Raw genomic sequence first — 14360 nt, 5'->3', positions numbered from 1 at the left:
GGGGAGGGGAGGGGAGGGGAGGGAGGTTAAAAGCATTAGAAGAAGGAGGGAGAGAAAAAGAAAGAGAGGGCAGCTGTTGCCGGGTAACACAGCAAGGGTGGGATAAGAGTTCCCCGGGGTGCCTAGCAACAGGTTGCTATCCTAAAATTTCGATCGGCGCCGCGTGTGGGAAGACTAGCTACTACAACCTGTACACGTATACTATGTTTCCCTAAATGTTTATGTAAGCGCGTCGATATACACCCTCGCGCGCTTTGCCTTCGATTTCTCATTATCCGCCTCGAAAGCTCTCGTGAATGGTGTTATAGGACGTGGAAGAGAAGGAAGAGAATGGACAAGCCTATGTTTATGCGATTGCGAAACTCATTTTCTAGATCTTGTTAAACTTATATAAAAATAGACGAAATGAATAATATAATACAATTGATATAATACAGTAGTATTTTACGTAAATGATCGAGTATCAATAAATGAATAATGACAGTTTAATAGTAATAGTTTACATAAATAATGTTATGAATAATAAAATAAAATTGTACTTGAAATGGATATCTTTTGTGAGCAGAAAACTTTAATCAAATCTAACTTTGTGGAAAATTATATAAATGATATATATTTTCCACTCTGTAATTGTATATAAATATATAAACTGTTTTTAATTCATAAATTTTTATTGAGAGATACGATTGTATTGTCAATGCACGTTATTCTCGATGTATTATGTAACAACAAGAGAAAATAGGATAACACAACAGACCTATTCTTGACTTCGTATCGACTTTTATTCCATTTATGTGGAGAATAGACGAATGAATGGCTGATGTATAGATGAAGATGATTCAGTAGAAGGATGAAATAAAAGCCCACAAATGGGATGTACTGTAAGCTTGAAAGAGAAATAGAGAAGAGAAAAAGGGAGAATTAGTATAAAAACTTGTAAATTGATTACTTTTGAACACGAACGATAATATGACAACACTAACGTTCGCGTGAAATTTCAACGTTGCGTTGCGACGTGTTGAGATGCGCATAGTGCGCGTGGGTGTGCCCATAATGGATTGTAATTCTGTTTTGTTCATTCGATAAAGCCGGACCGGATAATAATTCGTGCGCGCAAATAACCATGTGAGAACTGACGCGTGTTAACGCCTGCGAATTGTCGACGCCACGAATATCTGGCGTCAGAGATTCAATCCGTGAGAAATTGATATTGACGGAAAGTTGTGGTTTTAATGCGGGGAGCGCATTTCATATGAAAAGAGAGTATTACAGGCCCGGTGTAAAATATAAAATATCTTTGAGTCATAAATTTTCTAATAACAACTCTTTTTAGTAGGTAATATAATATATTATAGGACCGTATATGCGTGATAACACAAACTATAGAAATCAAAGCCTTAAACGGTCTATAGCTGGATCTTAAATGCTTGTATGATTCTTGTGTGAATTTATATATTACGTATGTAGTCCCCAGAAACGCGCGCCGAAATGACTTTTCGGTCTTGAAAACGCTAACTCTACTAAATTACCGCAGTAATATCACGAGTTAAATTGACTAGCAATTTAACAAATTTTTTATACTTATTCGCATTTTAGAAACGATCTTAATAATGTTGAATAATATATTAAAATCAGTAAATAATTAATTCTTATTGATTCTCTAATCTTTTAGTAGGAATGTTTTGTGGAGATCGTTGCGTTCACAAATCTCTATTTTGTCGAAGTATTGAAACTCTCCTTTCTTTATATATATCAAACAAGATTTTAATGAGAATTTAATTTAACGCGCGCCTGCTAAAATATTACTTAATCTCGATATCTATCTCGACGCAAAATTCTGTGACATTCCATGAAATTAGAATTTTGTAGCTAAGTCTTTTGAGTTGTAGCGTCATTTGGAGAACACGCAATATTAAACTGTATACTCAATATGCTCCCATATCCATGAATATGTACTTATATATACATCGACCCTACGTGCGTCAGCTTAGCGTAATACGCTTGGTGTGAAACTTTGACAAACTTCGCCGTAATAAAGTTTTAAATTTGATACTGTTAGAAACAATAACGATCATGTAACACGGATGATTTACAGTACTTTTTCTGTAATCAAAATCTACTTTAAAATATTTTCTGTAATCAAAATCTACTTTAAAATATTTATAACACAATTCATTCATATTCCGCGTTTTCATTACGGCTGATTTTATCGAGTATCGTTTATTACTATAATCGTCCCTTAAAGTACCAATTTGATATTGATATAAAATTCCGCAAACTCTATATACTATAACATTTATGAAGGACAAACGTATATAAGGGGAGCGTCTCTCATATTTATTAAAATATCCATCGAAGTATTACTTGCAAAAAAATAGCATTTTGCTGCAGTTTTTTTTTCATATTTTGCGGACTCTTTTATGTATCGAGGTACTGATTGCCGCGAAAGTATTACTTTGACATCTTTTCTGATGCGTTTCTATTCACACGGTAGATATTCGTGAATTCTGTGCATTTCCGGTTCGCTGAGAGTAGTGAACTCGCATTCGGACGATGATTAATCGGATTTTGCAATATCTAGATAGCAGTGGCGCTTTATTTTCCATCATTTCAACGCGCACGACAGACGCTTTCAGGAAATGAAGAGAAAAGGTAGAAATGGAAAGGAGATCCACGCTCATGACGTTTGAAAAGCCATGAGGGAGCCAATAGGTATGCAAGATACGGGTGTGGGTAATTAATAGAATATTTCACGTTACCGAGAGACGGTGTGTAACGTACGAATAGCATAAATTCATATCGACTTGTACCGTCACGTCGAAAACAACGATTTCTTTTTTTTTTCCTCTTCGTATTCAATACGACCGACTTTTTGCCATCGATCCGACGAAAATTAGTTAGGCATCACTGATACGTTAAAGGGAAAAAGGGCTATTAATGACTACGGCATGTGTGCCAGAAAATAGACGGGCACAAGTGCTCGATCGCGTGACTACTGGCCGTCACTGATGCGCTAGCAGAGATTAGGATTAAGCTAGTCAACGTAACCTAATTAACGAAAGAATGCTCCGTTGAATTTTTTCCATGCCTCATTAGTCTACCTCTGTAAATTTTTTTTTTAATACGGAGAGGCGACTCCAGGACAATTTATCGTTATGTGATTTATGCGTACCATCTGATTTAAATCTGATGTAAAGTATCATGTCTTGATTAATGACCGACCCTAATTTCGAAACTGAAATCAGATAAAAATATAATAATTTGTAGTCAGGAATGCTACAATGTATTCGTCATTCTTTCTATCTTATTTTTTCTGCGATATCGTTTCTGACACATCACTGTATAAAATAATTATGATAACGTTCTATCTTTTTTTGAAAGAGCTTGACTGTAAAAAATAGGAATCCGAAGATACAGAATATCCATTTTACGTTTTTATTGCATGAGGATTAGTCATAACAGGATTTATTTCACTCAGGATTGATTTGATTTTTAGTATCTTTTGATAGCTTTTTTTGTAGAAATCAAGTTTGAAATAAAAAAGTTACAATGATTAAGCGTAAAATAAAGAATCTATAGGCACTTTCTAAATAATTTTTTATCAAATTTTCAAAAAGATATTTTGTAAATTATCGATATTTAATTTCTTACATTTTAATCGGTCAAAATTTTTTCTGAAAGACCTTGCACTAATTATATGGAAATAAAGTGATAGTGTCTTTGAAAAAAAAATGTCAAGAACTCTAGAACTCTTTGGGGAAGAACCAAAACTTTATTAAATTGTATAAATTCTGAAAACAAAAGAATTTTGAAACAGAATGCTAGCACGATGGAGGCATAGAATAATAATTAAGAATTCTATTAATGGTACTAATCTTTAAATTAATGGTATTAATCTTTAAATTAGGGATTATAATTTCTCACGCGCTTCGGAATTCAAGCTGCAATTACAGGAAAGAAATATTTTGATTCTTTATAGGTTTTTATCTTATAATTATATATAATGTGTTTATCTGTGGATTTAATTAGTTTATATATTTTTTAGGATGCTGGGTGGCGTGGGAGGTCGGCACGTGTCTACGCGTCGGCGTGGCAGCAATCCGCTTGTGCGTGGAAGTGTGGGCCTCATCGGGTATGGTGCCACATCCGGGACCAGCGGTGGTCTCGGAAACACCGATGGAAACGCGACGCAGTTGGATGCGATGCCCCGATATGCCGCTAGGAGACGGAGGGCTGTCACCACTAGCGATCACAAGAGCTGCGCCCTTATACAAACGCGGCTCAAGCTTGGTGATATTATGTGAGTGATCGTTCTCCCTCTCTGTTTTCTTACTTAAAGTTTTCTTTTAATTAATGTGTGAACAGTTACCAACACGTGAAGACATTCAGGAAATCTATGCGGAAATTCTTGGAAATCTATAAAAAGAAAAATGAAATTTTGAATAAAGAATTAATAAGAATCTTCTTATTAATTTATAGCATCGTATTTGATGATAATTAACATATGTTACAGAAATGCTTTCGGGTAATATGATTTCGGGCAATATACTTATTCGTAATTCAATCTTATGTTATTTATCGATAGTTTTAATAAAATATTTAATAGTTAACAGATTAAATATAGACCGATACTTATTAATTTTATCGTCCACGTGAAACTAAAAACTTTTTAAGAAATTTTTGTTGAGACTTTTTTGCTTAAAAATTATTAGAATTTTAAATTTTAGAATTCTTCAATATTAAATATATTTTTTTATTTATATCAAGAAATCTCTTTTATCAATAGCTCCCTAAATAGCATACATTTATAAACACTATAAACTAAAAACATAAGCTGTTTTAGTGATTAAAAACATCTTTAAGACGTATAATATGATGTTTAAAAGACGTTTTAATATCGTCTTTAAGATGTTTTAAAGTTATTCCACATAAGTAAAATGTAGTTCACAACGTTTGTTGAGATAATAAATCAGAAGTATCAATGATACACTATTAAACATTTCTAATTGACTATCGCGACAAGTGTTGCAATCTCGCTTTAGTTATTATGTCCTCATTATAAAAGTAATAAATAAAATATACGTGTAGGTCTTTAAGATTTATATAAGTGATGATTAATAGCATTAGCAATCGCGTTTTACTGTGCTTTTTTTAAAGAGAGGTAATACGAATATATGTATATCAAGAAATATCAATGGGTACAACATATCTCTTATCACTTGAAAGTTAGATTTTATGCTATTTGCACACAATCTGTTTTACCGACATTGTTTTAACCCTTTTTACCCTTCAACGTAATGTCGGCAAGAGTCGACTATAACGTTGATAAGGGCAGCAAACGGTATAAACTCTCTGATAAAGCAGACATTGTCGATAGGTACGTTTCAATCGAGCTACCCCCGTCGGTAATATTTCCTACCCCTATATATATTAAATAAGCGTCGGCAAGCACAGGGCTCTTTCTTTGATATTTCACTTAATGGATAACTACTATCTAAACGATTCAAATTATCAACTGTAGAATTATTATTATAATGTCTATATGTTACATAGAAAGCGACATTTGAAGTTTATTTGCTTCTTTTTAAAACACTAGTTTTTAGTATTTTTGCATTTGTCGAAAATTGCATCTCTTTCATTAATCTAATATAATAAAAATAATATAATATCAAATATAATAAAATTCTGCTAACTCGCTAGATAATTATTTTCTTATGTAAAAAGTAGGAAAATGAAGAAAATACAAGAAATATATATTAGTCGACATAATCTACATAAGCAGGTGCTCATGCTTTTTACTCGTCTTTTTTTACGAGAAACCGGCCAATTTATCCACTAAATTATCCTCCAATGATAATCTGAGCCTTCAATCGCGTCGCGGAGATGGTGCCAGACGAGGGCTGCGTCTGACCATACCGGGTCATGCACTACTGCGGCCGAATTAAAGTCTAATGTAGCGAGGTGTCTGTACACCTCTCGTGTCGCTAGTCCGTCCGACTTTACAGGCTATCGATTGTAGCCTTCGATTATTCGGTCGTTACTTTCTATTTCCAGCAATGCGCGCCGTCGTCGGCCGTTCACCAGCGCGAATCTAATTACGATCTCTTTCTCTGTCCACCGATCGTTTCCGCGACCGATTATTTTGCACTTTCCCCGCGTTTTCTTCTTAAAGCACTTTTCAAATCGACGAATGTCTTCTATTTCCGAAACGAGCACATCGATCTTTTTACAGGCTCTTATGAATACCAAATCCTAATTTGATTTATTATAAAAAATTTACAGCAATTTTATTTTGACAGATTATCTCTTTTATCCAAAGTCGTAATTATTTAATATTAATTATAATCGGTGCTTAATGGCGTTTGCATCGTTCTCCATCTTTCTTGCGATATTGTAGTCCAATATCGCTTGTGATATTTACTAGTATTGTTTCCTAAGATGATATTCCATTAGAAAAATGATATACGTAATTGCCGGAAGCATTATCGTATCAACCACTTGACTATAGTAGATATAATATTCCTGTTGTGGAAATGGATTACCGAATATCGATTCTCGATTAATTAATAATGACGTCCATTTTTTGTATTTTGTAGGCAATATCGTGTAAAAATAACCGTTCCATTTTCAAAATGAGTATTTTATTATTAACGTTTCGTGTAGCACATCCGGGTAATCTGGATAACGTCCCAATTTTGGGTGTTATCATTTTTCGATGGATGACCGAATCGGTAATGCACGGAATCGCGATATGACCGGTGATCGTGGTGAGCGTTCTATCTCTCTTATTCTCTCCCTCACTTTCTTTCTCTCCGCTTCTCGCAAAAATAGAATCAATAAAAGGAATCGACGTTACGTGGAAGTAGGTCTGCGCGCTATCCCGCGAGTCAACTCGACAAGGTTTTCGACCTTTGCTATTAAGGGACGTATCTATCCCAGCGCCGCGCCGCTGCGCCGATCCGAGCACCCTCCTTTATTTATCACGCTCGATTCCACGTTGTCTTCGTCAGTGGATTGATATCCCGAACGGATTTTATTAATGAACGCGAATTCGATGCTGCTTCGAATGCGACGTCCGGTCGCATTATGGACATTATTGGTCTAAAAAGGAAAATATTTTAGATTGCATGCGAGTATGTAAATGTTTTTATTTTTGGGTAATATAAATTTTATTAGTATACAATTCATAGTTTTTCAATGCTTCAAAAGAATATAAAAGTTAAATGTAATAAAATATAATATATACCATATATATATATATATATTTAAATTAGATTTACTATTAAAAAAAATAAGGAATGCAATATATTTATCTATTTGTTTAGTATTTATTTCGTTTTATATATAAAAGTTTAGAAAGCAAACTTTGTCAAAATCTTGTCTTTCGTGAATCATCAGAAATATCAGTACAAATTTCAATGAAACTTTAATTTATAGCAGCAAAGTCCCATTAGAAACTTTATAAATTGTAAATTATTCAAAAGTGCCAAACTTCATTTAATATTAAATCTTATTATTAAGAACAACAAAATTGAATTTTTTCTTCGTACTGCAGAAAACAGCTTTAATTTTTTATCTAACATAAAAAATCGTTTACATGGACATGATAAAAATCTTTTTCCAATACTCTTTTAATTCTAAATTTTAGAATAATATATTTAAAAATTAAAAAAAGAAAATCTTAAAACAAAACGATGTTTTCAGGATATTGAATAGCGTACAGCAGCGTTTCTACCCTTTGTGTGTATATTACAAATATTTTCTTACGTTATATCTATATCTACATCAAGCATATTTTATACTGTACCAAGCCGAGCATACGTTTATTAGTGCTCGCATGGCTCGTGGGAGCGGCGCGGCGGTCCAATCCTACGCATTGCCGGGGTATCCCCGGCCATGTTAAGCGCATGCAAGAGCCCCGGCCGATACCATCTAACCCTGATCGGTCCTAACCCTGAAACCGGATCTACTCCCATGCGCTTTCAAACACGCTACTTTTCTCGATTTTTGCACCGCTACAGTTCGCGTAATTATGCGCCTGCAGTAGCATATAGGGACTGTTTTCCAGATGTGAATATACGCTTGAGGGAATCTACTGTGAGAATTTTCTTTCTTAAAGAATGTTACCCTATAAAATTAAGATGGAAATAAATGGAAACAATTTATGCTATAAATTTTCGTTGACATATATTATGTCTGCTAAATTGCAATGTTACTTTCTCGTTAGTTTTTTAAACATCGAAGGATTTAGATTTAGAGCGAAGTTAAGCTCCAGGCAATATGTGCTAATCTTATCATATATTTCTCACAAAATTGCTATAATAACATTTTTGTGAGGATATTTTGATAAACTTGTAACAAATTTATTTATATACAATGTATCTTCTTAATATCAATATATATTGAAAAAACTGAGGTAAAGATGTTTCTTAAGGAGATTCTGTACGTTCGGGTCGTGCGAGCTCTCGATACTGGAATCGACAGTGGATTCCTTAAAGATATTCGGAATGGTTCTAACGATGAACCATTCGTGAAGTAAAACCGATCGACTCGACAACGTGGTCTCTTCTCTCTCTCTCTCTCTCTCTCTCTCTCTCTCTCTCTCTCTCTCTCTCTCTCCTTGCTGGCTTGTGATTCTCTTTTTCTCTCCTTGTCTCGACGGTGAATCGAGTCGCGGAGTCGAGTCGACTCGGTACGGTCGTGTGTTTCAGGCTGGCTGCCGGCTGCCGCCACCGTGAATCAATACCCGCATTGCGCGTGCCACCTCTCTTTCTCTCTCCCTTGCCCAGCCTCTACTACTCTGTATTTCTCTCTCTCTTTTTCTCGCTCTGCTTCTCGCTCTCTCTTCTCGAACTCTCAGTTGCTCTTCGTAGCTCTCACCTTTTCTTTCTCATTGCTTTCTTTTCTCCTTTCCTCTCTGTTTCTTTTTTTTCTTTTTCGCTTATTCTCCTTTATCTCTCCTTTTCATTCTCTTCTTCATACTTTTTTTACTTTTTCTCCTTTTCCCTCATGCACTTTTCCCCTCATTTTCTCTCTTTTTTTTCTATTGCTTTCTCTCTTTTTCTACTTTCTTTCTACTTATTTCTCCTTTTTATTCTCTATTTCTTCCTCGTTATCGTCTTATCTTTCTTTCTGATCCAGCAATCTTTTTCTCTTTGTATCTTCTTTCAGATTTGATCGTCAGTTTTCTCTGCCTCTTTGTCTCCTCTATCAATCCATTTGTTTTTATATCAATAGTCTTCATGCTCTTTAAAGGAAAACCAAGGGAAGATGTGGGACAACCGAATGGAAAAAATAATGTGCATGGGGTGAATAGTGAAAAGCTCTTAGCTCTCTAAGAATTGAACAATCCTTAGACATACAGAGGAAAATCATGGACATATATGTACAAAATCACTCATCGTTGCCACCACCGAGCTGACGTCTTTTCGCGGCGCGTCTTTTTCTCGGGAATGCGGAAGTACAAAATGCTACCACCGAGTCGACCTATTCACCCGCGTATTCACCGATCTGCAATCGCGTTTAGAACTCGTCCCACGCATACCCATACTACACACACACACACACACTTGCGCGCGCACGCACACACACATATATCTTTATTTTTTGACAATTGTAGAGGATTTATGCCTATCCTCGAAAATTTACTACTACAGGCAGCAGTAGTAAAGATTTTTAATAGTCAGACATAGAACACTATTTGAGTATGATTCATTTTTATTATTGGTGTCGCATTTTAACCAAATGTCGTCGTCTTCGTAATTTAAAAAAAAATTATGGCGTATTATAAATTTGGCTACAATGGTGATACGAAATAAAATTTACAACATTTTGTCACGTTGATAATTACATTCATTATTGAATGCGGTTGTCTAATTCTAAATTACGTTTGTGGGTAAAAAATTTTAACCGCGGTGCAGAGATATTTTATGCGCTTACCCTCATTTATTCAAGAATTCTTTTTTGCGCTAAGCTATTGAGATATTGCCATGCCGCGGCGTTGTAACAATTTAAAGAGTTTAATCCGGCGATTAACGTCGGCGCGACGTCTCGGCGACGAGTATCGTTTTTCTTACCTTTAGTCAGGCGATAATTTTCCCATCACTTTATAGCAGGAGTAAAATAATAAATAAGGGACAAATAATGGGGTTTGCCATCATCAAAGTCACCATCGCTGCATCGTTGTCAGACGACGTCTCTCTTTCCCAAGGTTTCCCTGTTAACTCACGGGCAGACCTGCGGAAAAACCACGTATGTGGAAATCGGCCCACGCGCCTTCCGTTTTATCGCCTGACGTCACTCGTTTTTGAGTTATTCTCAGCGCAGGACGAAGCCGTCGCGAGCGGCTTGCACGGGAAGAGGTATGTTGCAGTCTGCCGTTTATGCTTTTTTGATCGAAACTGTCCGAGTTAAGTTATAATTGAAAATTAAATATTTTCAACGCCAAATTTGTTTTTGAAAAGAAGATTGCAGTTTCGCGCAAATATATATTTTGGTAGATTTTTGATTTCAGCCATTGCGATTATTGATCGTGAACCTAGAACAATAACATCTTAATTTTTATTTTAAAATCATATGTTCTATGATTTATTTTTAATAAAGACATTTTATTTTTAAAAAAATTTTTTCCGAGATTAGATTATTTTATTATTGTTAATTGAGGATTTTCATTTTTCTGGAAAAAAACAGAAATTTCAGAAAATTTCCTTTTCATGGCGAAAGCTCAAATATCTTGATAAATCGCTAGAATTTTACAATTGTTTTTCAAATTTTTTCAAATTAATGTCATTATTATTAAGATTAATTATAAGATTCACTTCTATTTTTGTTCAATTTTTGAGTTTTCTTTTTCTCAAGACTTCACCTAGTTGTTATTATTGTTACAAAATTTCCAAAAAGGTCAGAGAACACGAGAAACTTCGCATCAATCAAGCTGGCAAACTTGAAGAATTTGTGATATAAAAAAGATAAGCTGTGTGTGCAGGGGGAAAGTTTTTTAAATAATTAGAGATTATCGCCCGCGGCAGAACTGACTTAGCAGGACGGTAACTGGTAGCGGCCTACACGTCACCCTGCTGACATTTTCCTGATATTTACGAAAATTAAATTGCCATTAACCGACGAAGCTTTTATTTTCCCTTTACACGCACGTATAGTTCACGCGAACCCTTCGGCGTTCCACAAGGTGTCAACAAATATTTTTAATAGTCGACAAATATTTTTAATAGTCTTATAAATATATAATATTTTTAGGTTTATTATTCAGTAGAGAGCATTTCTTTAAAGTAAAGACAAAATGATACGATAAAGCGTCTTCATTTCACACTGCGTAATTACACATAAGAGTACTTTTTTATACAAATTAAATACAATTTTTAATATTTATTCACCTTACGATTTCTTCAATAATCAATTGTTATGTTGTATATAAAGTGAGACCATTATTTTATTTCGAATGAACTATTGCACTTTCACTTATCTCATGTTTTTTCAAAATTCCTATAACCGAGGCGTAACCTTTTGATGTTGTTTCTCATCTGCATAAATAAGCTTTATCGAGACGATAAAGCGAAACTCCGGAGTGCGCGTGAAATTTACAAGACGACAGGGACATTCTCGGCTTACACTCGATGAAAACGGAGCAGCCACAGCGTCGCTTGCCTGCCGGGTCAGTAAACCCCGGCGACTGCCGCCATTACTCCGTCGCGTTCTCCCAGGAATAATATTTTCTAATAAAACGCCCTCGCGTAACGGTGTGTCCGGCTGGTTCCGAGTTCCTGGGTTGCCCGGCTTTTATTTCGCTATCCTTCCGGATCTCGATGTCACCCGGAGATTTGAGGAGACCTTAGCGGAAGCCGTTAACGTAGCTGCGAGGAATATACTTCGTCAAAAGACTCGCGCTGCTAAATCCTCTTGTTAAATACGTCCTAGTAAAGGCACTTTTAAGCTCAATTATCCCGCTTTAACATACACGCTCGATTCTTTGTCTCATTAATTTACACGTTGCAGAGATTGTCATGTGAATTGCTTATTTCGAAACATCGTCGTATCTTGTCAAATACAACACTGGGAAATATTGACACATATATTTTTGTTATAATGTTAGTTATTAAATAATGACATAGTTATTTTATAATTATGTAAATTATATTTTACATACTAATGTGTAAATTATACTAAAAAATTATAATTTTCTGTATACATTTCTCGTTTAAGTAAATTTAATTAAATTATGTGAGAGAGAGAGAGAGAGAGAGAGAGAGAGAGAGAGAGAGAGAGAGAGTATATGTGTGTTGTGTATATAGATTGTCATAAATATCATCTTTGAACATATGAAGAAAATAAATTAATTCTCGAGCGATATATTGCGATCAAGAGAAAGATCGTGTATGATGTGGAAACCTTATTGTTCTATCATCTTCATAAGAAGACATAGATCTATTTGCCTTTGCCATTGTATATGTGTAGCGTTACGTTGTAAGGAAGTCGCACAATGGTCATCTTGATATATTTGATTATGTATCTTATACATTTTTTAATAAATATAAATAAATAAAATAAATCTTAGATAAATTAAATAAATAACTTAAAAAAGAAATTATTAAAAAGTTCTTATTACGTAATATGCTTTTAAGAATTTTTAATTCTTATTGCGCATATGCATATATATATATAGAGGAAAGCCCCCTATTATGAGATAGGCGCCTAATATGGGATAGCGGTATTTCTGCTAAACTAATAAACGCTATCTATCGGTTCCACCATGAATTTATTGCTCTTGAATTGAAAACTATTTAGTAGAAAATTCATTATTAGATCATGCCTGTAGTCATTGTAAAAAAAGATTTTAAAATTTTGATATTTTCAAGTTTCATTGAGATGAGCCTTTAAATCTTGTTTATTATTTAATAAATAAATATTTGGCAATAAATTCTTCATGTAGTGACAGAGTAAGGTCGTATTAATAGAAAAATACGGGATATGTTGAATTGTTTAATTACAGAAGTTAGATTTGATGATCATATAACCATAAGGCGTGGAAATCGTAATATGAGAGATACCCAGAGTATTTCTAATATGAAATAACCCATGCTTCTATGTCATAGTGAAAATCGTTGCTGAAGAGTAAATGTTATTGTACTGTAATAAAAAGGACAACCGGAGTGAACGTCGAGTGCCTATTTCTGCGATGCTTGATTCCAACTACCTGAAGACGAGTTTTGGGTATAATCTATCGCATGGTTATTTTTCACGCACCCTGGCGCTGTGTTTGTTTGCATTTTAAATACACATGAAATAAAGTTTTTTAGTTGCAATACTGATATATCTTGCGTTTTACTATCGATTTCTCGAGGCATCTCATATTAGGAGCACAATTTTTTGAATTTGTGATTTGCTAACTTTTTACATTTTGCTAATTTGAAAAACAAAATGGAATTTGAATTAAATTTTATATATAACGTTATCTTAAAGCTTATTAAATTCCCTTCAAAATAACCTATTATTTTTTTAAATTCTACCTATAGACTTCTAGCATTTATCCAAAATGAATTCGATATCTTATAATATGGGCCTTTCCTCTATATATATATATACATATGTGTATGTGTATATATAAGATGAACAAAGTCAAAGGTTAAATTGGGTTAAAAAGAATCTCTCCTCAAGGAAGGCACGATAAGATAGGAGTAATTGGGCGAAAGTATAGTTTAATTAAAGTAATGAGTTGGGTGATGGCTATATAAGGAGGATCATGAATCTTAATGCCCAAAAAAGAGCCGGACTTCTCACCCAACTCGATGTATCAAAGACTAATAGACGGATAAATAGATCTAATGAGATTTAGATGGTTTGATTTACTAACCCTCATACGTTTGTCCTGACCCATCGCAACTCGTTATTAGCATGTCAATAAAGTCGTTATACACGACACGGATCGCGCGGAGCATTGCCCGGGTTGTTTTGTAGATCGATGGAGCTTCGTCCGGCAAGTGTAAATTTCCTCGGCGATACTTCCTTCCGATTCTACTGTGGATTTATATTCCTCCTCCTGAACTTTCCGCAGGAAAGGACCGACCGTGCGCGCGGCGAACTTGATAAGTATGAAATAGTATGAGATAGATGAAAGATAGTGTGTACGGTTTGTCAAATCCGCATTATTAAGCGTGTTTGAATTTTGTCAGATAAATATCAAACAAATCTTTGCTCTATATATTCACTTAAACGCCTTCTTGACATGGCATATCCAGCTCTTTTTCAATACTTTTCCAGTTTTTTCCATTGCAAATAATTTTTTTTATTAATAAAGATACATTTGCTTGGTATTATTCTATTTTTTAATGTCTGATGTTTTAATTAAA

At 34.5% G+C, this 14360-nt stretch overlaps 1 protein-coding gene across 5 annotated transcripts in view; it reads left to right on the top strand.

The window, feature by feature from the left end:
* Positions 1 to 14360, top strand: part of cac (calcium voltage-gated channel subunit cacophony) — a 266619-nt gene that overhangs the window by 112919 nt on the left and 139340 nt on the right. For 4 of the 5 annotated variants that reach the window (XM_018523052.1, XM_018523053.1, XM_018523051.1 and 1 more), the window contains exon 1: positions 4047 to 4300. In XM_018523052.1, coding sequence (XP_018378554.1) covers positions 4047 to 4300 — 254 coding nt within the window. Of the gene's footprint in view, positions 1 to 4045; positions 4301 to 14360 lie in introns of those variants that run through there. The other variant, XM_018523049.1, reaches the window with a different exon arrangement.

The sequence above is a fragment of the Trachymyrmex cornetzi genome, unplaced genomic scaffold (assembly GCF_001594075.2).
Source record: "Trachymyrmex cornetzi isolate Tcor2-1 unplaced genomic scaffold, Tcor1.1 scaffold1399, whole genome shotgun sequence".
NCBI classification, from domain to species: Eukaryota; Metazoa; Arthropoda; class Insecta; order Hymenoptera; family Formicidae; genus Trachymyrmex; species Trachymyrmex cornetzi.
The sequence above is the reverse complement of the archived record's forward strand: the minus strand, read 5'-3'. Positions and strand labels throughout refer to the sequence as shown.